This window comes from Meles meles, chromosome 2, assembly GCF_922984935.1.
Source record: "Meles meles chromosome 2, mMelMel3.1 paternal haplotype, whole genome shotgun sequence".
Classification (NCBI taxonomy): domain Eukaryota; kingdom Metazoa; phylum Chordata; class Mammalia; order Carnivora; family Mustelidae; genus Meles; species Meles meles.
The window spans coordinates 147,422,884-147,448,496 of record NC_060067.1 but is presented as its reverse complement, the minus strand read 5'-3'; the positions used below and the strand labels follow the sequence as shown (position 1 = coordinate 147,448,496).

General features: G+C 40.0%; 1 protein-coding gene across 1 annotated transcript in view; it reads left to right on the top strand.

Annotated features, from left to right (window-relative positions):
• Window positions 1-2,863: 2,863 nt before the first annotated feature.
• The window catches only part of EDNRA (endothelin receptor type A), a 55,061-nt gene continuing 32,311 nt past the window's right edge, over window positions 2,864-25,613 (top strand). Inside the window, exons 1-2 of the mRNA XM_045995426.1 lie at window positions 2,864-2,990; window positions 6,732-7,216. Coding sequence (XP_045851382.1) covers window positions 6,794-7,216 — 423 coding nt within the window. The 5' untranslated portion in view covers window positions 2,864-2,990; window positions 6,732-6,793. The remainder of the gene's footprint in view (window positions 2,991-6,731; window positions 7,217-25,613) is intronic.

The window sequence follows — 25,613 nt, the reverse complement described above, 5'->3', positions numbered from 1 at the left end:
GTACAGCAGTTCAACAGGTAAGATACAGAGGCAGATTTCATCTTATGTCAGGAAAAATTTTTTGTGTGGCAAAATATACAGAATATAAATGTATCATCTTAGACTTTTTAAGCATACCGTTGTCACGTGAAGTACATGCACATTGTTCTGCAACCATCACCACTCTCCATCTCCAGACCACACTCCGAAGCACATTAAACAGCACACCCTCATTCCTCCCCCAATCTCGGCCCCTGGCAACCACCATACCACTTTGTCTCTGATTTTGACTACTTGTCTAAGCATTCACATAAGGGGAATCCTACAAGCACTGCCTTTTTGCATCTGCCATATTTCACTTAGTATAATGTCCTCAAGCTTCTTCTACACTGTAGCATGTATCAGAATTTTACTCCTTTTTAAGGCTAAGTAATGTTTCAGTGTGTGTGTGTGTGTGTGTGTGTGCGCACATGCGCGTGTGCACGCCATTCATCCATAGATGGACAATTGGGTTGTTTCTATCTTTTGGCTCCTGTGAATAATGCTGCTCTGGACATGGGTGTACATATACCTGTTTGAGTCCCCGGTTTCAGTTATGTTGGGTATATACCCAATAGAATTGTTGGATCATACAGTAATTTTATGTTTAACTGGTTGAGGAACTGCCATACTGTTTTCCACAGCTATTGCACTCTTTTACATTCCTGCCCGTAATGTACAAGGGTTCCAGTTTCTAGACATCCATGTCAACACTTGTTGTTCTCTGCTTTGTGAAATCGACATCCTAAGGCATGAAAAGGAGGGATTTTTTTTAAAAGATGTTATGCATTTGAGAGAGTGTGTGTGCACATGAGCGAAGGGTGGTGGTGGGGGGCACGTGTGGGCAGGGAAAGAAGAAGAAACAGACTCCCTCCTGAGCAGGGAACTCAACCCAGGGCTCTATCCCAGGACCCTAAGATCATGACCTGAGCCACCCAGGCACATCTGGAAGAGGAACTTTTAATAACTAGACTTGTGCCACACTGGGATGAGCTGTTCCCAGGATATCGGGGCCAATGGACGTGTTCTACCAATAGACTAATATGCTCAGTTATGCAAGTTGTCCACTGTCCAAATGTGTCTGGTCACAGAGTGTGTAAGGACTAAAATCCAGCACTTGGTTCACATTCCAAGGTGTGAACCCTGGTGTAAAACTGCTTCTTCTGGAGAAAGCAATACCTTTTTCCTCCTTGGAAATATTGCCAGCTTGCCGAGCCATGTGCTTTATTTTTTCAATGCAAACTAAGGCACTTGTTTACGAAAGCTATTGGTTATCCAGGCTTACTGACTCTCTGTCATGGGAAAGCTGTAGATAGAGTAGATTAATACACAGGGTAATACCTAGTCCAGCCAGACTAGATGACTATTAAGGCTCCACTCAATGATGATATTATGTGCATCTGATTCTTTTACAAGATGCCCCCTAAAAATTCTTTGCACTCCTTTCATTGACAGGTGGAGGCAATCGCCCCTCACCTTTAACCTGGGATCAGTGACTGCTTCGTAATAGAATCCTGCAGAAGTGACACACACCAGTTTCCAGGCCCAGATCTTAAAAAACTGGCAGCTTCCACTTCCTGACTCTTTGGACACTCCTTCTTGGAATAGAGCCACCATGCTGTGAGGAAGCCTACAAATCACTCTCTAGAAGTCTCTTTGTAGAGACACACACATGGAGAAAAACCAACAGTCATCATCAAGTGAGTAAATTGTCTTGGAAGTGGAGCCTCCAGCCCCAGCAAAGATGAGCTGTCCCAGCCAAGCCCTGCTCCGATTGCAGAAGGATGAGTAAAGTAAATGACTGCTGTTCTTTTTAGCCACTACCATTTTAGGGTGATTTTCTTTAGCTGCAATAGATAATCAGAATAGTTAGTAATACAATGTTACCAGGGCTCCAAACTCACCTTTCCACAGTATCTTTCACACCAGTAGTGCCTTAAAGGATTCCAAGGGAGAACTTTCTCTAAGGACCCCTGAATTTATTCTATGTCACAAGCGATGACATTTGTCCCTCTCCTCCTCTCCCACTCCCCAATTTAGGGTAAAACTCTCTATCATAGAAGGATGCTGAGACCCACCTTCTGCAGTGTCTGCACAGTGTGGATTTCTTGAGGAATCACAGGTTCTCTAAGCCACGCACTGGGCCCTTTCACAGACTCTCCTGCCTTCTCCCCAGTGGTATGGAGCAGTGGGGTACAGGCTTCTAGAGGTGAGACAGAAGCAAAACTTGATCCAGTCAGCGTTGTCCAGGGTGGCTCTTTAACTTGGGTTAAGCTTAAGGAGGGGTGAGGGCATACAAGCCAAGCCAAGAGGCAAGGAATGCGGAGGAGACTCCCCACCCCCACTTGGATCCTGGCTCTAGCCGTAGTCCTTTCCTCACGGATCAAATCTGCCTACACTTACTGTGAAGGGAATGGGTTTTTCAGCAAGGCCTTCCTCAGTTCTGAGTCTTGTCTGTAAAACGCTCCTCCTTCCATTGCCAAACCCCCTTCGTTTCGGGAAGGAAAGAGTTAAAAGACTTGCCCTTCAGGGCCTGGGAGGGGGCGGCAGCTTTGCGCTTTATAGTGGCAGCCTCGGGAGGGCTGGAAGGGTAGGACTTTCTTGGCGTCCCGAAGTGGAGGAGAAGGTCTGGGAGCGTTTCGAGGAGAAGGGGAGGACAGATCCGGAGGCGTGTTCCCCTGGAGTTCTCTTTTTCTTGCGAGCCTTCGCGCGCGCGCGCGCCTGCAGTCATCCCTTTGGTTTGGTGGTTGCGGACAGGAGGTGGAGAGACTCCGTCCCACAGGGTGGCCAGAAGACCTCCCGGGAGAAGCCGTGCCCAGGAAGCGTTCGGAAGCCGAGGAGGCCGCTGCGCTCTCGGGCCGCCACGGCGCGGGAGCCGGGGGACAGCCACCACCCACCCTCGCCGGCTCCGCTCCCTCCCTCCTGGTGCGGCGCGCGGACCGGGCAGCTATCTGAGCCCGCCAAGCTCCACGGTCGGTGCAACTCCTTCCTCTCAGGGATCCGGGGAGGTGGGGGTGGGGGGCGCCGCCTGGGCGCCTGGGCTGGGAGGAGAGGCCGGCGCCCTGCGGGTTGGCGACCCTCCGCGCGGGGACTGGCACCCACCTGCCCGAGGGCGCGCGGCGGGGCGGGCGCCTTCCCGGGAAGGGAGCGCTCCGAAAATGTTTGGGGGCTGGGGCACTGAGCGAAAGCCCACCAACTTCCCCCGGAGGGATTGGGATTTTTAGGGGAAGATCAACTGTTCTCCCCCGGCTTGCGAGAACTTTGTGGAACATCACGCCCTTGTCTGTTGGCGGCTCGAAAGCCTACTAGTGAAGTTTGCCTCGCAGCCTTTCAGACTTGCTTGCTTCCCCCTCCTCCCCCCCCCCCCCCCCCCCCCACCATACCCGGGTTATGCCAAGGGTAGCCAAGGGCAGTCGGTGTGAGGGACTGATGTGTTTTGGAAAACCCCCAGTACAGCTAGTTTGGAAACCTGCCTGCGGAGGTCTGGGCGTTTTGTTCTGTGCTCTCCTTTAAAGGGCACTTGTTGCGTTTCACGTGCAGAAAACAAGGGCTGTTTCTAGATAATCAGCCTCTGTTTACACCATCCTAATGGAGTTCCCGGATAGAGTTGGCGGCGGAGGGGGTGGGGTGGGAGGCATATTAAAGTCAGGCGTCGTCAGTAAGACCAGCTGCTAATTTATTACCGAGAGAGCAGAACCCACGGAAAACTAGTAAAAAGTTCCTGGTTTATTTGTTGGGGTTTGGGGTTTTGTTTTTTTCCCCTCTCCTCCTGTAGATACTCATGGCTTTCCCCACACCACTTAGTACCCCCCACCCCGTGTTAAGTGTTAATTGAGAAACACCTTGACAGTCATTTCAGTAAATTACCTGCTTTAAATTTATGCCATTTCAGTAAAATTGGAATTTCCAAATTACTAGTTATATAGGTGAATTTTAATCCTGAGAATCCAAGGTGTTAAATGCTTACAGTGTCAGCCGAAGGATTCAGTCCTCTTCATTAGAAATAGCTTTTTGAACTCCACCAAATTCTTAGCCACCAAATAGGGAGCATGCCTATAAACCTTGGGCTGAACCTGAGATGCCTCACTAGAGAGCCAGGTCTGATTATGACTGAGGGTTCCAAGCACAGCATAACTTAGATCCATGGAAAAGGGCTACAGATTCATCTTTGGAGGAACATGCATTTGAGAGGGGGTTTTTTGTTTGGTTGGTTTTGTGTTTTTCACCTAATAATAATATGATACCCACTTATCTTTGCCAAGTATCCCTGAATTCTGCAGCTTAATACATGTAGAGAGCTGACAGAGATGTCATCAGAAATAATGTGGTGTCATTGTTGGAGGTGGAAGGAAAGTGATTTCGGTGGTAGCTAGCTCGCACCTTGGTAAGAACCCGCAGCCGGGGCCTCCTTAGTTCCTTCATAATCAGCTGACCAAGCAAACCAGCATACTGATGCTCAGACACTAGTGGTACCCTTCCTGAGTGTCATAATCACCCATGATAGCCAGGTCAGTTCACTAAATACTCTCCTAGTGGATTCTACTGGGCAAAAAGCCACTCCATTTCCAGGAAAGGCCATCTCTCTCCCATATTTAAGGAAACTTTACTGAAGGGTTCATTCCAACTGGAAAAGTGGATTAGCCATCAAATAGCACAAGGTATTGAAGGATTTCTTTTCTCCCATATCTATGATCTAAAGAGGAGAATGACCATATGCTTTGTTCCTGGAATCCTGGTCTCCACTATGGAATGCAACTAGTGGCATTTTGTAGGTCTGTCAACATTCAGTCAAATATTCACTCTAAACTGTAAAAAGCAGGAAACAACTGCAAACTACTTATAATAAGACAAAGCAAAGTGAGGCATTATCCCTGTCCTGCCACTTCTTGGCCATGAAACCTTACCTTCTTCAAGACTCACTTTCCTCACAATTAAAATGAGAATATTACCCCCTTCCTACTTAGAGTTGCAAAGCTCAAATCAGACACATATATAATAAATTATTAATATACATACAATGTCATTATTGTTTCAGGTTCCTGGGAAAATCTCAGGGGAAGGCAAAAGTATATGGTATTTGCACCTTGTATATTTACCTCAGACCTTCTTTACAACCTGAATAAATCTTATTTCATTTTTATATTATCTAAACCTAAGCTCTATTGATTTCTCAAGATAACTGTCAAAATTCCTAAAAGTCATTAGTACCAACCATAAATAGACCAAGAAAAAGGACACAAGTTTTTAAAAAAATTAAATTTTGACGGCCTAAAAATTGTAGACACATGCCACTGCATTAATGAGCTTATGGGTCTTCATTTAAAGAATCATTAAAAACTCACAGAGAAGAAAAATTACAAAATATTTAGATGGGAGGAACCATTTTTATTTACCTTTGATTACTGTGTTACCACCAACCGCCTCATTTTCCCCAGCATCTTTCCTTAAGGATTAAAGTAGAAACCTTGACTTTCTGAGCAAGAAGGACCACTTGCTCTCTGCAAGTCACTTAGGCCGAAACCACAAATGATCTTTTGGAAACATGTAATCCCCTCCAGAGTCTATTGCTTCATCAGAACTCTGGAGACTCTGTTGAAACATTGTAGAGCTAAGAAGGCAAGAGAATGAGAGAGTGTGGCCTAGTGGTTAGGAGCTTGGGTTCAGCATCACACTAACCTGCGTTATGATCAGCATTTCCACTGCCACCTGTGGACTTGACAAGATACTTGCCCTTCTGATCCTCAGGTTCCCTGTGTTTGTAATGGAACTATGTATTGGCTTCACAGAAACGTGGTTTGTGTTGGATGGCACCGTGCATGCCAAGTGCTTAATGGGTCTTATAAACGTAGCTATATAGGATGCTTAAAAGAGAGCCTGGGACAGATGTCCCTTGGAAAGCCAGATACTGTGCCTGACCTGAGAAAGCCATTACTCCCAGTTTCAGCCATTGGAAAATATTGTGATAATAATTTCTGAGGAATGGAAAAGAAAACATAGGGCCTGTCAGAGAGGTGGATTGTACCCATTGATCATCAAGATTTTCAATAAAATAAATATTTTTTCTTTACCAATTATATAATTTTTAATCAAAACGAAGATTGTTAAATGTATCAATGGTGTTCACCACCAGAGTTCTGATTTTAAAAGAGCATTTTATAACACTTAAATGGCTACCTGTGATACATTTTATTCCCACGTCCATTATTTACCATGTGCAAAACAGAACGCATTTTGGAATATTGAATTACAGACTTGGGCGATTTTTAGAGTTAATACCATGCGGCTTCTACTTGGCAAATAATGCCTTTTCTCTTCCATTAATAAGTAAAATTTTATATCTCAACTCTTGAAGATTTTTGTAATTCAGGTTCTTATCAGCCTAGGTGTAATGGAGGAAAAAAAGTAACTTTTTATCCACTAAAGGAAAAACCAGCATATCCTCATCCATATTATAATCTAGATATAAGGATAGCTGTGGATGGAGATGAGAGGGGGAAAGAGAAGGAAGCAGAGAGGCATAGAGAGAGAGAGCCATAATGGAACTTTGCTTTTTTTTTTTTTTTCCTGCCATGGGATAACCTGACGCAGATTATCTTATCTTAATTACCAAATATATACTACTTTTTACTTGTAGTAGTAAATAATCAATAACTATAATTTTATTGGCAGCTATATTTGGTAACCAAAATTATTTGTCCTCCTTTCTTTTCCAGGTGAAAAAAAAGGTGAGGGTATAAAGGCAACACAGTAAGAGACTTTTCCTCAAATTTGCATCATGATGGAAGCCTTTTGCATCAAGGTGGCCTTTTGGGTAGCACTGGTAGGATGTGTAATCAGTGACCATCCTGAGAGCTACAGCACAAACCTAAGCACTCCAGTGGATGACATCACCATTTTTCATGGGACAGAACTCAACCTTCTGGTTACCACTCATCGACCCACTAATTTGGCCCTACCCAGCAATGGTTCAATGCACAACTATTGCCCACAGCAGACTAAGATTACTTCAGCTTTCAAATACATTAACACTGTGATATCTTGTACTATTTTCATCGTGGGAATGGTGGGGAATGCAACCCTGCTCAGGATCATTTACCAGAACAAGTGTATGAGGAATGGCCCCAACGCGCTGATAGCCAGCCTTGCCCTTGGAGACCTTATCTATGTGGTCATTGATCTCCCTATCAATGTGTTTAAGGTAGGAAGTAACCACAAATATATTTGCAGGTTTGAACATATGCTCTGATTCCACATTAAGAGAGTCGCTGCTGACCTTTGGAATTTTAGTCCATGTTTTTGCTAAGTGATTTTCTGCAGCCTTCAAACTCGGTGGCATTGAAAAATTTTATGATTTGTGAAATGTTACACTTATTTGCTAACTTAATTGTAAACAAAATCGTATTTCTGGGGTGACTTTTCAAAGTCATGGTCTTTCATGAAGCAGGTTCTCATGGCAGCCCTGCACTTGCTGAATGGTGGGCAATCTTGGGAAGCAATGGGATTTTTCTGAGATTCAGTTTGCAGGGGGAGGTCTATGGACCCCAAACAGTACTTAAAATAAGTGTCTCTTCAGTTTCCATTACCTTTTTAAGGTACTGCCCTTCAGCAGCCAGACATCCACCCTATATCTTGAAATGAAAAGTATATATTTTATTTTGACTGTCTGGATTGATATGGAAGGGCAGGCTCTGGCTTCCCTCGTTGATCTGGGTGACCTAGAGACAGTGGGGTCCATGGGATCATGGGCCAGTGCTAACCTTGTTGAACAGTCTCATTAAGCTATTTCAAATAGGCATCAACTTACTGCCACCTCCTTTGTTCTTTTGGTTTATGGAGTTTCCATTTATGGAAGACCCACTATGTGCCCACCCTTGAGCGAGGTAGTCAGGCTGGTGCCTCAGTAGGAGAGGAAGATATCTAGCCCACTGTCACTGTGATCACCTCTCTTTAGGGACCAGTTAGTACCAAAACAAACTAAAGGCAAAAAGAATTAGATATTTCGTCCTTTCTCTGAGGGGAAATTGCTGCAAGAATCCAAATGACCTAAAATTCACGTGAAATCATGTGGTCTATGTCAGCTGTTATGGATGTCTTTATTCTAAGCCCAGGAGAAGTGTTTTCCTCAGCCTTTTTCTCTTCTGTGTAATTATCCATAAAAACAAAGCTATTCTGAGCCATAGTATTCAGCATGATGACTTTAAATGACAAGTTTTGTTCGAAGACATGATAAATTTTAGGTAAGTCTCTCAGTTTCCAATAGATACACTTAAACGGTGGCAAATTATACTCGCCTCCCAGGAAAAGCCATGAAATGCTAACAATAAGCTGAGAACAATAATTACAATCTCGAATGTTACAAATAAGAAACATTTCAGAAGTTCTCCAATATACTATTTGTAACGTTGGGGAAATTAGACAACAAATTATTTTTTAAAAATATACCATCCCTTTGCACAGAATAGCCTGAAAACATATGATTTCTATTTGAACTTAAAATGGGATTTTAGAACTGAGCTAGGATGCAAAACTTAAAATGTGTAATTAACTTCAAATGTTTAGTACATGCTACAGAACTTGAATTTTTTGAAGTTATTAATTTTATCTTTATAAAATATTATGTGTAAACACTTGACTTTCTCATGACATCTTTCTTCAATAATAGATTTAAAATGTTCATATGACTCTTATTCAAAATTTTACTGCAGCAGTCACGTTGTAGAGTATTAAACATTGATTATTCATACTTACACATGAGTTACCCAACCCATCAGGGCTCAGGAGAGTCATTAACAATCTCCAAATGAACTATTCCCATTTGACCATTGGCAAAGGAGCTTTTTGGAAAATCAATGTCTGCAACTGGTGGGAAGGAGACTTGCTTATCTCTTTGAGGTGTTACCTGCCAATCACCAGATAAAACAGCATTTCTGTTCCATAGCAACATTGGAAGTCAGATCATCTGTTTATCTCCAATTGGTGAAAATTCAAATAAAACTTTGTTTTACATTCATATATCAATGGATAATAATTTACATGTTCTCATTTGACCATATGAGTCTTCCCACTTGGGAATCCAAGACTTTATATACCTTATATGTTTTTACATCACAGGAGTACATTTGTGTAGTTCCTGTTTTTCTAAAACTCATGTAATGAGTCATTTAACCAACATTCATTTTAGAAAGTAAACCTTTGGGGTTAAAAAATATATATACAGTTTAGTTATTTTAATCTTCTTCCAAAGGAAAAGAAGAAAACATTCGAGTAAGCTAAAAAACCTCACAATATTTAGGGGTTATTGGTCCTTTATTCTGTCAGTCCTCTTCTCTAGGTTAGGAGACCATAAGATGTTTTAGTTTCCCCAATTTCTGCCCAGGGGAGTTAAGAGAAATCCTCCCAATCGATTTGGAAGGATCATGCCTTTTGTCCGCAGTTGCCTCCTGCTGTAAGAGTCTGATGCTTGGGGGTCTCATATACCAGACCTGTGGACTCCTCTGACCATGGCAGGCTGCCTTGTGTTGCAGGGCAAAGGAGCAGCTGTCCATCTCACTTTACCGTTTTGTTGAGTACTGAGTGGCTCCTGATGGTCTGTGAGAGTGGCAAAGGGGGTCATTCTACACCTGATTTCCAGAAGTTTCCTAATTGATCTATCTTCAGAGTTTCTTTCCTCCAGCTTATACTGGTGTTCACTTCTACTTACTGAGCATTGCTTTAATAAAAATCACCCAGGAGCTCGCGTATTTATTAGTCAAGATCCTCCCTCCTCTGACCATATTTCACCTGTTTCTTACCGGCTCCCGGCACGCATACACAGCTCTGGTCAAAATGCCATCACGACTCCTGAGTAAATGTCATTCTCAGAGAGGCTAGATCTAGTCTCTGAATGGTTACTGCTGAAGCATTTACAGATCTTAAATTGAAAAAAAAAAAAAAAATGAGTCGAGTTAAATATGTCGCAGAGAGAAGAAATAAGCCAAAAAGTAGGGAGCGACCCCTCTGGCTCTGGCTTATACTTGTGCACACAGACATGCCACCTGGTGATAAAATCAGACAGTCCGAGACAATAAATGTAAAGCAGAAGGAACCAAAGAAGCCAAATAAATGCCAGTTTCCTTCTTGGTTTTTGAGCATGCAAGGGGCATTGCAAATGGCAATGTTAAAGAAAAGTTATTACTGAGTTTATCAAAGGATTACTCTAAATTTTAATTATAAAAAAAGAATATCAATAATTTCAGATATCTACCCTGGTAACCTAAACTGATGATGGATTTGAACTGTCAAGAATTTACATTATCTGATAAGTGCATTTTGAAGAAATGCACAAACTTAGCCAGTAAATTAATCTGTTATATAAATTGTTTACATTCATTACAGTGGCAAAACAAGTAAAACATATCTGGGTTTAGGATCACAAATAACCGCCCAACTACTAATGCCAATATAGGTTGGAAGTACAGAATCCGATAATTGTACTCTTTAGTGATTCCATGAGATGATGTTAACACCTGAAGTGTTGTCTACAGGGAGGAGGGCTATAATTTTGAATAGATTGGAAACCCTGCAAATTATTTGTGTGCACGGGTAAGCCAAAGTAGAAACAGGAATGTGAGGAAATACGTGTATGGCAGAAGCAGATCAGAGGGGATTAGAATGGTGGCCAAGGGAAGAGGTAAGAAGTTGAGTCCTATGGGTAGAGCAGAATTGCCAACATGTGTCGCTGGGAGTTGAAACCAGTGCTGTCCTAGATCATACTGTAGGTGAATAATGTCTCCATTCAGAATGGAGGGTAAAAGCGGTTTTGTGAGGACAAGCTAACCAGCCTGTGACAGAATCCCGTAACTGATTGTCGGTTACTAATTTGGTCTACTCTAAGCATCCACCTCTTATTGAGAACAACAATGAAAAATAAACAGAAAATTTCTGTTTGAAATTATCAAGAATATTTTGCAATGGAAAATCGAGACTCAATCCCTTGCTCTGGCAGTGGATCTGAGCAATGTGGAAACCAGAGACGCTCGCTTGGAGTCGGTTATCTCCGTGTTCACACAGCCTTTGACATCTTGTGCAACTGGGATCTGGCCTGTTGTTGGGACAGCCATACCAAAGCTGTTTCCTGACACATCAGATCACCAGGGCAACTTCTGCCTCAAAGTTAAATGGCCACAACTTACAAATCGTGTGTCTCCAGTGTAATAGTTGTTCAGTAAGTGCTTATCGGTATGATTTGAATTGATTAGGGTTTTTATTGTTAAAACTCACTTCTAATCCGATTCATGCTGCTGCTACTGATGATGATGATAATTTGTCGGAGGGAACCTCCATTCTTGTACAAGACACAGTATCACCTGTGGTCTGTACATCCTATTCCAAGTCGATCGAATTACCCACCAAATTATTACAGATGTGATAATGGTAATGTTTCCCTTTTACTCAGCATCAACCAAATAAAAACAGATCTTTCTCATGTACTCCAGTAATAGCGCTATAATCATATAATCATAAGGTTAGGGCGCCTGGGTGGCTTAGTGGGTTAAAGCCTCTTGCCTTCGGCTCAGATCATGATCTCAGGTCCTCGGATCGAGCCTGGCATCGGGCTCTCCACTCAGCAGGGAGCCTGCTTCCTCCTCTCTCTCTGCCTGCCTCTCTGCCTACTTGTGATCTCTGTCAAATAAATAAAAATCTTTTTAAAAATCATAAGATTAGGAATAAAAACTGTATTCCCTAAATTTTGCAAAAGAAAGGTGTGTCCCTTAACCAAGATCTCTGCCCCTTGTTGGTGCATTGCGTCCCAGCTAATGTTTCCTGTGGGGTAGTTCTGACGCTGCCTTCCCTCCCGGGGACTCCTCTGCACACTTTCCTCTCCCTCCATTTACCTCAGCTAGCATAGCCTGTGTGAGGATACCAAGACGGTCTTTCTACCTGGCATAGTTTTCCTTCATGCCTTCTCTGACTCATTCCACTTGATTCTTCAGATCTCATCTTAAACATTTCTCTCTTGGTCAAGTGTCTCTGACCCAAACTGGGTTATTGCCTTTCTCATGGCCGCCCGTGACACCCTCTATTAACTCTGAAATAACATTTAATGTATATACTCAATTTTGTATTTGCCAGTGCACTTGCCTGTCTGGCCCACTAGCCTGCAAGTTCCTTGAGGCAAGCTGCCATCCTTCTCATTTATCAGTGTATCTCCTGCATCCAGCATGGAACCCAATTTAAAAAAATACTTGATAAATGAGTGAAATAAGAAAATGTACTCTATTTGCTTCTATAAGAATGTTTCTCCCCACACAATTCCAGATCTAAAAGCTGACATGCCTTTAGAATTTACTGAATTTCTACTTTTTCCTGCAAACCAGGAAAGTCTCAGGATCCATAAATCTGTGAGATGTGTGTACAAAGCAGAGCAGGACATAAAACAGGATCATTTTCCCTCTCTGTCTGGGCATTGTGTCCCCTTCCTCTCTCTGGTACATAAAGTCAATTGAAGAGTCTTTTTTCAAGGTTTCTGTGCAATATACATTCTTTGAACACACTTGGAATTGGGATTGAAATATTAAACCTACAAGTGATTTGGAATATCAAAAGCCATGTTCATGTTCTTAAAGATTGTATTTGCTCTTTAGAGGACAGGAAATAGGTTGAGTTTCTGGCATTGCTAAGTCACACGCGCAATGCAGAAGTTCATTATGCTAACTAGCTGATTTCAGAATATCTGTACATAAAAGATGACAGAGTGATAAATTTATTACCCAATTTGCTGTTTGTTATAAGGAAGTTGCTGTCTGGAAAGGCTTTAGAACCCTCTCCAACTCTACCTCCCATTCTGACTTTTCGTTTCCTGTGTCTGGGAACCTCACTGCTTTCTCTCATGGTCATGTTAAGTAATTATTCTCATGTGAGGTTACTCTGCTAACCTTCAGCATCTGGCTCACAGCACAGTGTTTCGTACTTCAGGGGGATGGGGGATGGAAACCATCCGTAACTGCGCGACTGTTCCCCTGGCTGAAGAGGGAGAGATGGTTCCAGTCCTGTTTCATTAGGAAGGTGTTGAGATGGAAAAGGCATCATGACGATATTCCTCCATCAAACACTTCAGCTCCTAGAAGAGACTGCTGTGTTCTAAATTTAACATAAAATAGGGATGCATAAAAGCTTTATTTTTGAGAAAACAATTTTCACAAGCTACGCAGTGTGTGTGTGTGTGTGTGTGTGTGTGTGTGTGTGTAAATGTTGTGCTCCTTTGATCACTCAGGTCAATAAGAGCAGATGTTCAGGCTATTTCGTTCCGAAATACTTCTATGTGTCTTCATCTCATGAGTCGCTAGGATATGAGTGTTAATTATTTATTATCATACAAGTGTATGCAGTCGGTAGAAAGAAAAGAGTGTGTGCACTAAAATGAAAGAGGGTGGGGAATCAACTTGTCTCTGAAGTTGATTCTAAGGCTAGAGTGATTAAATAAGGACTGTTCTAAGAAATTGTCAAAATAAATTTGATATACTACCAGAAATTCTACAACTGCTTTCTGGAGCTACCATACTCTCCTGGGAGTTAGAATAACTGCTTTCTGTAGCTACAATTTTATTTTTAACTATGTCTAGCTTTTCTTGGAAAAACTTTCCTGCATTATAAAGTTAATGGTTGAAATTGAATTCAGTAAGAGGACTAAATGTAAGTATTATTCAGTATTAACTTTTGGTAGCCTTCCTTTTAAACTTGAACATCAAAAATATTACAAAACCACATGCTCTGAAATGTTTACTTAAATATGTAAGATTTGAAGTCTCCAGTGTTCTTGGACTCAGGATGCAAAGATCAAGGATGCCCTCAGGAAGATGTACTACTATTTTTAGATGTGCAAATAGAGGTCACTTTTAGACTTTAAGAGTTTCGTTGACCGTTTGCTGTCTCAACTTTTTTTTTAAACAACTTACATAGAAAAGATCATCAGGGGGCACCTGGGTGGCTCAGTGGGTTAAGCCTCTGCCTTCAGCTCAGGTCATGATCTTAGAGTCCTGGGATTGAGCCCCGCATAGGGCTCTCTGCTCAGTGGGGAGCCTGCTTCCCTCTCTCTCTGCCTGCCTCTCTGCCTACTTGTGATCTCTCTCTCTCTCTGTCAAATAAATAAATAAAATATTAAAAAAAAAGAAAAGATCATCAGTAATAAAAACCAGTCAAATCATGCTTCTCGTAACACTAATCCTAAACATAGGATCCCTATTATTTTAGATCACATTTTGTACTCGAAGATAATGGGGATGGCAATGGATTGGCCATTTGGTTACTCAGTGACATCAGATCTTTATTCTCTAAATGTTCTTCTTTTATTCATTCAAAAGATATTTATTGAGCTCCTGCTGTATACCAGTCATTGGGGATAGCAATGAAGAAAACCATTCATCCTTCCCCTCATGGAGCTTACATTCTGGTAGAAAGACAAGACGATAAGCATGTGAAATAACTAAATATATAGTATATGAGATAACTGCTGAGGTCAGGATCCTAGGAAGAGGAGAGTAAGTAAAGGAGAAAAGTAAAATGGGAAGAAAAAATAGAAGGAAGGGGGAGAAGATATTAATTTTAGAGTGGGTGGCTAAAGAATCCCTCAGCACAAGGTGATAGTTGAATAAAAACTGAAACATTAAAGGAGTAAACCATGCCAGTGTCTTAAGTTAAGAGCATTCCAGCAAGAAGAAAGAGTGAGTGCAAAGGCCCAGAGGCAGGAATCGTGCCTGGAGGGTTAAAGGACCAGCGAGGAGGCCATAATGGTGAGTGGCAGGGAGAGAATGGTAACATGAGGTCATGGGGATAGGTGAGTAAGGTATAAGGAGAAGCAGATAACATAGGGTCTGCCTAATAATAGGGTAACCATATATTTTAGCATCCAAACCAGGGTAGTTTGAGTGTGAAAGAAGACATTGTCAATAATTGCATGTGGACGGTAGGCATAGACCCAGATTGTCCTAAACATACCAGGAAACATGGTCCCCCTACCTGTATATCTTTATAAAGCCCTTAGTCCTTTCCTCTGAGTGATATGGAAAACTTTTATTTTTTTTTTTAAGATTTTTATTCGTTTGAGAGAGAGAGAGCGCACAAGCAGAGGGAGCTGCAGGCAGAGGGAGAATCAGGCTTCCTGCCGAGCAGAGAGCCGGAGGCAGGGCTCAATCCCAGGACCCTGGGATCCTGACCTGAGCTAAAGGCAGATGCTTAACTGACTGAGCCACCCAGGTGCCCCGAGATGAAAAGATTTTAGAAGCCTGAGAGCAGATGAGTAGCATGATTTGGTTTTTATCTTAACAAAAGCATTCTTGCTACTGGTTTGAGAAGGACTTCCTGAATCAGTGAAGGAAAAACATACAATTTTAAAATGCATTCTGTATACCAATGTATAACATGAGAATAGTGTTACCTGTGGCTTAACTAGTGCTGGCTTTGTGCCAGGCTAACTCATTTGATCCTCACAACAAACCTATGATGCACTGCCGTGGCCTGAAAACGAAGAAACTGAGTTTAAGGAATTTTTTCAGGGTTACACGGTGAGCAAGGGGCAGAGCCAGGGTTTGGGGCCTGTCTCATCTCAGAGCCCAGGCTGTCTCTGAGCAGCCATATTGCTTCTCTCCCACATACCTCAGAAGGCAAACTTTAGAGTCATCCAAATGCCATCCCTTGTACAGAAAGATAATTTCAAAGGCTGTCTTCAAAAATAAAGTCAGACCCTTTTCTCCCCTCCATTGAACCCACCAGCTTCTTTAGTTGCTTATTTAAGACGGAAGTCACACATCATAAAGGAAAATGTGTGTGATACAGAGACTGCTCTCTAGATTAGCATCTATGTCGTAAATCTCGCAGATTGCATTGGCACATCTGGGAAACAGATTTTTGTATTCCATACTCACTGTCACGTTGGTGAGGCCAACAGACAGAAAGGAGCCAGAAAGTAAAATAATAAGCTGAAAAGAAAGGTTGAGTTCTTGATGAACTGCTTGTCTAGAAACATGCATCTGCTTATCTGTTCAGAGGGACACATTTTTACCAAATAAGTGTCTCACCCGATTCTTGTTGGGAAGGCTGGGCAAATTTTTATGAACATGAGACAGAAAATGAGTATCTATGGCTAGTCCATAGTTTTATTTGGGGTGGAAACATCAGATTTTATTGATGAAACTAAATGCATTCCTAGACTTTCCTTCTTGGTTTCGCAGATGCACAAGAATTAAAAGGGGAGTGTGAAACACAATGGATGACATTTGGGAACAGGTCTCAACTGATATTTAAAAAGAAGTCAGAATTCTTCAATAAAAAAATTTACATAAGAACTATAAGTTTTGTGAAGTGATTCCATTGACTCTAAAACTATTTAGGGACGCCTGGATGGCTCAGTCAGTTAAGCGTCTAACTCTTGATTTCAGCTCAGGTCATGATCTCAGTCAGGGTCATGAGATGGAGCTCCGCATTGGGCTCCACACTGGGCATGGAGCCTGCTTGAGATTCTTTCTCTTCCTTTCCCTCTGTTCCTCCCCAATGTTCTCTCACTCTTTCTCTCGTTCTAAGGAAGGAAAGAGGGAAGGGAGGGAGGAAGGGAGAGGAAGAAAAACTTTTTAAGTAAGGAACTTAAGTAGTCCTAATTGTAAAAGCAACAAGTGAAGCAAATAATTATCAAACATGTTAAAAGTGTCCACAGTCATTGCCTGTGAAAGTGTGAAAGGTAATGGGCACACATCTCTGCCAGATACACTACACCCCATCCCACATGAGCTTTCTATCTGATGAAGGAATTCTACAGAATGTCTGTACCAAGAGAGAAAGAAAAAAAAATCTCTGACTGCTGTGAACTTTTAACTTGGTTCCATAAAATAAAAATGTCCCGGACACTCCAAAATTTCTCCTTTAAAATAATGTCATTTATGTCATAAACACTATTTCTCGGCACATTTTCACCATTTCCCCAAATCTGATTTTCTTTTAGAAGCCAAAACCTATGAAAATTAGGGAAATGTGACATAATCTCACAGGAAGAGCCATAATACTGTGTGAGCTTTTTAAAAATTTTATTGAAATATACATCCAGAAAAATGTACATGTCTGCTAGCTCCACGAGTTTTCACAAAATGAAGACATCTGTGTAACTAGGATCAAGAAACAGAACATTACCTTCACCCAGGGGCACCTGGGTGGCTCAGTGGGTTAAAGCCTCTGCCTTCGGCTCTGGTCATGATCCCACGGTCCTAGGATCAAGCCCCACATCGGGCTTTCTGCTCCGCAGGGAGCCTGCTTCCTCCTCTCTCTCTGCCTGCCTCTCTGCCTACTTGTCGTCTCTCTGTCAAATAAATAAAATATTAAAAAAAAAAAAAGAACATTACCTGCACCCAGAAGTCCCTCAGTCCCTCACCACCCTAACTCCCAAGGCAACCACTTTCCTGACTTCTAATGGCATGAATTTGCCTGTCTTTGTATTTTATATAAATGGAATCATACGATATATATTCTTCTCTGTATGGCTTCTTCTGCTCAACATTATGTTAGTGACAGTAACCCACGTTGTGTTGTAGCTTACTCATTCTCATTACTGCATAGTACTTGCTTGTTTGAATAGGCCACAATTTATTTATCCACTCCACTATATGTAGGCATATAAATAGTTTCTAATTTTGAGCTAATAAGAATAGTGCATTTATATATATTCTCAAATGCATCTTTGTATGCACACATATGCTGAAATAAATATATAAACATAAATATACGACCTACATATAGATACATTAAAATACATATATAATCCTTACATATCAATATATACCTATATATTAAATATATATTCTAATATAAACCTTGATTATAAATCTTTAATAGTTTGATCAGTAATTTGGAGAACTTATCAGGGCATGGTATAGTATTAGGAATTGGGCAGGATTTCTTAAACAGGAATTATTTTCTAAAATGTTCCAAAGACCCGTGTGGTATATGTGTGAATTTTGTTCATTGTAATTCTTCTTTTTTTTTTTTTAAGATTTTATTTATTTATTTGACAGAGAGAGAGAGAGCCCAAGTAGGCAGAGAGGCAGGCAGAGAGAGAGGGGGAAGCAGGCTCCCTGCTGAACAGAGACCCTGATGCAGGGCTTGATTCCAGGACCCTGAGATCATGACCTGAGCCAAAGGCAGAGGCTTAACCCACTGAGCCAACCAGGGCCCCTATTGTAATACTTCTTTGCCTTTCAAGCAAATCTATTAACTGCCTCTATAATGGATAATCCCCAAATCAACTCACATATTTGCTAAGTGTCTATAGAAAACACAAATCTGGTCATGACTTTGAGTAGCACGCATTCTGTTTGAGAATACAAATGCATACAATCAAGTTAGCCCAAATGCCACTGTAATTTTATACTTTAGTATTTTGTTGGAAGTTTTTGAGACCACCAAACACATACACATGAAAAACATTTTGAATGCTAAACACCTATTAGCCTTTTCTTTAAAAACAGAAACACTGTCATTTCTCCTTCTCCCAAAGTAATATATGCATCTAAAACAAAACTAGTCAAATTAATTTCAAGAGCTACAGAAATAAAATTAGGTTTCAGCATTTTCCATTGAGGCTATAATAAATTGTTATTTATTTTAAAATGCTGAAACACAGCATGAAATGCAGATTTAAAAACCATGATTGCAGACAGTAAATGTTATGACAGTTTAAGTTGAATTGATGAAATTTTCCACACAATCTCTCTGAGGTTAATTTTGTTAAATACATATCTTGGCTGTGTCAGTTGCTAGGTAAAACTTGTAGATTTAATTATAATCTGGTTACCACACTGGTAAGGGAGGGTTGCTATAGAAATTTACCAAATTGTGGCTTATGCTTCCATTGAAGCATCCTGAAAAAGAAATTGTATTCAGCAAAACCACTGACTATGGGGTGCCTGGGTGGCTCAGTGGGTTAAGCCTCTGCCTTTGGCTCAGGTCATGATTTCAGGGTCATGGGATAGAGCTGCACATCAGGCTCTCTGCTCAGCAGGGAGCCTACTTCCCCCTTTCTCTCTGCCTGCCTCTCTGCCTACTTGTGATCTTTGTCTGTCAAATAAATAAATAAAATCTTTAAAAAAACAAAACAAAACAAAACACTGACTTGATTTCAGATGGAACTTAAATGGTCTTACAACGCAGATACTACATACTCCCAGAAATTATTCAGAAGTGTGTAAAATGTGTGAGCCCTGGGTTTTGTAATCTTATGAAAATGCATTTGAACTCAGGTAATGTGTTGAAACTTTTCCTGATTTTTGTTCCAAGGAAATCGTTAGCTTCACATATTTTCATTGGTGTTATGGACTGACCCTAAATTTGCCTCCTCCCGGGCCACCTTAAAGGAGGGGAAGTGAATCTGGAAGGTAGTAGACACTAAAAGGAAGATTCCAGTACCTCATCTGCAAGCCCTCAGTACTCACCACTTCTGCTTTCTCCTGATTCTCTGACCCAGGAGTGGGCAAAATATGACCAGTGGGCCAAACCCCACCCAATGCCTATTTTTATAAATGAATTTTTATTGGAACATAGCCATACCCAATTACTTACATAAATAGTTTTGACAGATACCATATGGTCTGCAAAGGCTAAAATAAAAATATTTTTTTAAAAAAATTATCAACCTCTGTGACATCTCACCAACTACCCTGCTCCTGTTTCATCCCTGCCTTTCATTCTCCTTCATTTTGTTCCATAGCAGATCAAAACTCAAAACCCAAACTTCAAAAATATTATTACATCTTCCTACCTTTGATTTTTTTTAAGTAGCTTTGGCCTTCAATCCCCCACAAATGTAAATGGGCATAATCCAAGAAATTGAAATATTTTTCTTTTTTTTTTTTACAAATGGTTTGTGACTGATCTTGAATAAATCACTAGATCTCTCAAGTCATTATTTTTAGATGAAAAAAATAATGAAGGGCCCCCCATTTCATGGAGTCCCATTAGGCATAATGACACAGAGTAGGCTTGTTCCTAAGGTGACTATATCAGTTAGAAGAACAGCTAGGGGCTGTTATCATCTCTTTGTCTTCCCCATTTAGTTATCTCTCTTTGTCTTCCCCATTTAGTTATCATGCATCAGAACTTTGGCCTCATTGAGGGTCTTAGTGACGAAGTATCCATGAAGCCTATTGGACAAATCATGTATCTATGGTCAAAACTGAAGAAGTTCTAAATTCTTTGTCATGAACTTAGAGATGTTCACTATATTGTCTTTCAAACAATGAAGAGCAGCACTAAACTAAGTGACCAGATCTTTGGGCAGCCATTCATGTTTCAGTTAAGAAAAAAAAGAAGTAAAGAAGACTATTCCATCTATTTTGGAGAAATTTCATGCCAAAAAAACAAAAAAAAAAACAACCAAAAAACAAAAAAGAGTACTCTCTAAAAATTTTGAAGACAAAACCTTTACATATTTGGAATTATTTTATCAGAAAATCACTGCACTTTATATCTCTTTGATAAGCCAATTAAATTACATGGTTATAAGTTAAAATAAATGACTTCTTTTTTTTAATCTCTGTGCTATAAAATTCAAGGAATTTGAAGGCCATGGGCCAAAGGGCCATATTGCAAAGGGGAAAGTAGGGAAAGGATCAGAAATACTCTGCGTTCCTTTTTTATTCACTGTGTGTGTGTGTGTGTGTGTGTGTGTGTACATGTAATTTTGTGGTATCAGATATTCTCTGTATATTTTAACTCTTTCTGAGTTGTTGGGGGAAAGGAGGAGGTGCTGTGGGGGTTGTAGGAAAGAAGACAGTGTTGCGTGATGGATCTATCCCTGGGGCTCAACTCTTAGACACTATGTAATTCATCAGGTACAAAGAAGACAGTTCATATATATTTAGGAAAAGAAGAAGAGATGGAAGGAGGGAGGGAAAGAGGCAGGGACCACAGATTCTCAGAATGTGAGGCGTCAACATCTTTGGTTCCAATTGTGTGAACCAGAACACTGAGCTGTTTATTATCTTACAGAGATACTAATTCAAATTGGTCCGCTTTCAGGTTGATAGACTAAAAGCAGTCCCTCAGCTAAAAGACCAGACCCCACCTCTACCATAGTTTTGAAATTCTTAACTTGTTTGCAGTAACTCTTAACTCTCATGAAATGAAAGAAGTTTCATAGTTGGTGGAAATGGTCCAGAAGACAAAGCCGGTACAGAATTGATTATATCTAATAAAATATTACTGCTTAGCCAGAAATGGCTAAATAAATGAATGGATAAATGAATATTTATTAATTTGGATATTCATTTGGATAAATGAATGAATGGAGAAGAGTAAGTGTCTTAGGACTTAATATTTGTTATCAGTCCCTTTTTAGGTTTCTTGATCCTCAAGTGCATCCCCTCATTCTGTTCAAACTATCTCTTTTCTGCTAAAGATATCCATGACCAATGACTAATAGCTATTTTGGTAATTTTCATGTTATGTATATTTTGCCACAATTAAGAATAATTTTTTTAACCAGGGGCATAAATGAAAATGTAGAAATATAAATAAAGCTCCAGGAACAAAAAGGAAGAAAATCTTTGGGATCTAGAACTAGGTAAAGAGTTCTTAGACTTGATACCTGAAAGACAATCTATAAAAGAGAAAAAAAAAAGTGATAAATAGAACTTCATCAAAACTTAAAACTTTTGCTGTGCAAAGAACCCTCTTAGGAGGATGAAAGAAGGCTACAGACTAGGAGAAAATATTTGTAATCAACAAATCCTACAAAGGCTATTATCTAGAATATATAGGAAACTCTCAAAATTCAACAACAAAAAACAATCCAAATAGAAAATGGGGAAAAATATAAACAGAAATTTTGTAGAAGAGAATATACAGATGACCCGATAAACATACAAAAAGATGTTCAATGTCATCATCCATTAGGGAAATACAAAATGGAAACCACAGTGAGTTATCACTACATGCCTATCGGAAAGGCTAAAATAAACATACATTGCTGGTGAGAATGAAAAATCGTAGAACCACTCTAGCAAGAAGTTTGGATGTTTAATATAAAACTAAACATGCAGTTATGGTCAGATCCAGCAACTGCACTCTTGGGCGTTTATTCCAAAGTAATGAAAATTATGTTCATGCAAAAACCAATTCATGCATGTTCATAGTAGCTAATTTCTAATAGCCAGAACCCAGAAACAGCTCAGATGTTCTTCAGTGGGTGAGTGGTTAAACAATTATGGTACATCCACTTCATGCAATACTACTCAAAATTAAAAAGGAACAAGCTATTGAGATATAAAATTTGGATGAACCGCAAGGGAAACATGCTGAGTGGGAAAAAAAAAGCCAATCTCAAAGATTTTATATAATGCCATTTATATAACATCCTTGAAATGACAGTTATACAGACTGAGGACAGATCAGTGGTTACTAGGAGTTAGGAATGGGGAAGGGGACGCAAAGGGAGTGTGGTTATCAAAGAACATCAAAAGGGATCCTTGTGTGAAGGGCCTGTTCCATATCTTGACTAGTGGTGGATACACACACCTACATGACCTAAAATTACATAGAACTAAATACAAACAAATGAGTAACATTGGAGGAATATGAATAATATTGCTGGATCATATTAATATAAAAAAAAAGATATTACCAGTTTACAGTCCCACCAGCATTATATGACAGTTCCAATGCCTCCACGTGCTCACCAACACTTATCATCATCAACTTTTTCATTACAGCCATTCTAATGATGTGTAATAGTATCACATTGTGGTTTTAATTTCTATCTCCCTAATAGACTCATGATTTTGAATACCTTACATTTTCATGTTCTCAGCTATTTGTATATCTACTTTGGTGAAATGTCTATTTAAATCTCTCATACTTTTTAATTGTTACTTATCTTTATATTTTTTAATTGTAGGAGTTTTTATGTACTCTAGATAGAAGTCCTTCATCAGATAGGTGATTTGCAAATATTTTTCCCACCCTGGTTTTTCTTTTCATCTTAATGGTGTCTTTTGAGGAACAAAAATTTTTAATTTTGACTAAATACAATTTATCAAATTGTTCTTACATGGATCATGTTTCTGGTGTCGTATCTATGAAATCTTTGCCTAAATGAAGATCACAAAAAAATTCTCCAGTGTTTTCTCTAACAGTTTCATAGTTTTAGCTCTCACATTTAGATGTATGATCACAATTAATTTTTGTGTAGGATATGAGATAAGCACCTAAGTTCATGTTTTCTTTGCATAAGCATATCCAGTTGTTCCAACACCATTTTTGAAAAGACTACCCTTTTATCATTGAATTGCCTGGCACCTTTATCAAAACTCACTTGATGATAAATGTAAGAGTTTATTTCTGGACTTTCTTTTCTGTTCCAATGACCTATGTGTCCATTGTTATGCCACTACCATTCTGTACTGAAGTTTATAGTGAGTTTTCAAGCAGATATTTTAAGTCCTACTTTGTTCTTTTTTTTTTTTTTTCCCAAAATTGTTTTGCTTATTCTAGGTTCTTTACGTTATATATAAATTTTAAGATAGGGGCACCTGGGTGGCTCAGTCACTTAAGCATCTGCCTTTGGCTCAGGTGGGTCCTGGGACTGAGCTTCACATTGCCTGCTTCTCCCTCCGCCTCTGTCCCTTCTCCACCCTCCCACCTCCAACTTGTGCTCTCTTTTTCTCTTTCTCTCTCTCTCTCTCTCTCTCTCTCTCTCTCGCTCTCAAATAAATAAATAATTTTTTAAAAAATTTATGATAAATTTATTCATTTCCTTGAAGTTAGATAGGAATTGTATTGACCCTTTAGATGATTGCCATCTTAACAATATTGATTCTTCCAATCCATAAACATGTATTTAAATCTTTGATTTCTCCAGTATTGTGTAGCTTTCAGTACATGTCATACATTTCTTTTGTCAAATTTATTCCTAAGTATTTGACACTATTTTGAGTGATACTGTCTCTTGATTTCATTTTTGGATTTTTGCATTTTCCATTGCTGGTATATTGAAATGCAACTGGTATTTGTATATTGCTCTTGTATGCTGTGACCTGCTGAACCCCTCACCATTACTCTTGCAGCAACAATTTGTTGTTGTTGTTGTTGTTGTTGTTGTTGTTGTTGTTGCTAGTGTGTCGTGGTTAAGAATGCAATGACTATTAAAACAGTTTGGTGCCCTGTCTTGATTCCTGCTAAGGCACCTGTGGTTTTACCCACCATTGTTTTTGTACCAGCAGGGCAAAAGGAAGTAATCTGCTAGTGTTATCTTGATCTTGGACACCCTAGGAAAGGTTCTTGGGGATCGTTCTCGGGGATCCTTAGGAGTCACAGACAACACTTAAAAGAACCACTGATCTAAATGATTTGTAAACACCTTTCTAAGCCTGAAACAGTTTTGGAATTCTAAGATAAGTGTTGTTTACCAAACTTGTCTTAATAACATTTGATTAAATGGCTGATTTTCATGGCAGTTAATATTCCTTAAACCAGTACAAGTATTTCTAAGTAATTGAGCGTCTAGAAAAGGAAACTTGGCTTCACTGTAGACTAATTACATTAGACTGCAAACTTGTATGTTTTCGGTTCTGTTTCCTTAATCCTTTTGGACAGAAAGAAGGGCAAAGAGGACTAAAAGAGTCACAGATGGGAAAGATAAAAGAGAAATTGGGGGAAAACTCATATAAAATCAAGGGAAGGACTGAGGTGAGATTAGGGGTAAATGGAGTTGATCATAGTTTCAGAGAAACCAGTTACAGACTGGAGTTCTGATGTGAAAAAGAAATCACACAATTTATGAGCTGGCAAAGAATTTAAAGATAAGAAGTGTTGGGCCAGAACTAGATTATTTGGCAGAGGAGGGAAGCAAGGCCCAAAGAATTCTGACAGGACTGGAGCTGGAAGTCAGGATTTCCAGTTTCCCCCTCAGGGTGTTCCACTCTTCTCTCTTCCCATTAAATATAACTTTTATGGTTTTAATACTCTCTATACCACACGTAGCACTTCCCCAAAAGATAGCCAGGCTTCCAGAAACTTAATAGTGAATTGTTAAAATGCACGACATTCTTCGGCGAAGTGTCATCACATGACTGGTAATTCGGACATCTTAGGTATGTTTTTCCTATTTCACTTTATGTCTCAGCTATTGGAAAGCCTGAAGTTTTATTGTCGATTGACTTTCTGTCATTAAATACTCAAAATTACCTCAAACGTAGGTACTGTAACACGTCAGCTTCAGCATCAATTGTATTCTCCCACCCTCCCCCCAAGTCACATACGATACCATTTCTCCACGGTTCGTACCATTTCTTGGTTGGGTCATTGTTTCTAACTACGCGTAATTAATTTCCTGTGACCACGTGACATACTTTACAATGAAGAACAAACTCCAGTTTTTAAGATTTTGTCCATTAAATCATTAAATAAGCTGCATACCTTCAACTATGCCATTGGTTTTTCCCTTTTTCCTACTTAATCACCAATTCTTTTGTAGGTACTCCCTAGATCTTTATGTGGGGATCTCTACCAGTTTGTTTGTTTTGCTTTGTTCTGCTTTGGTTTTGCCTGCAGGTTTCTTTTAAATAAATACCAGCATGTACTAC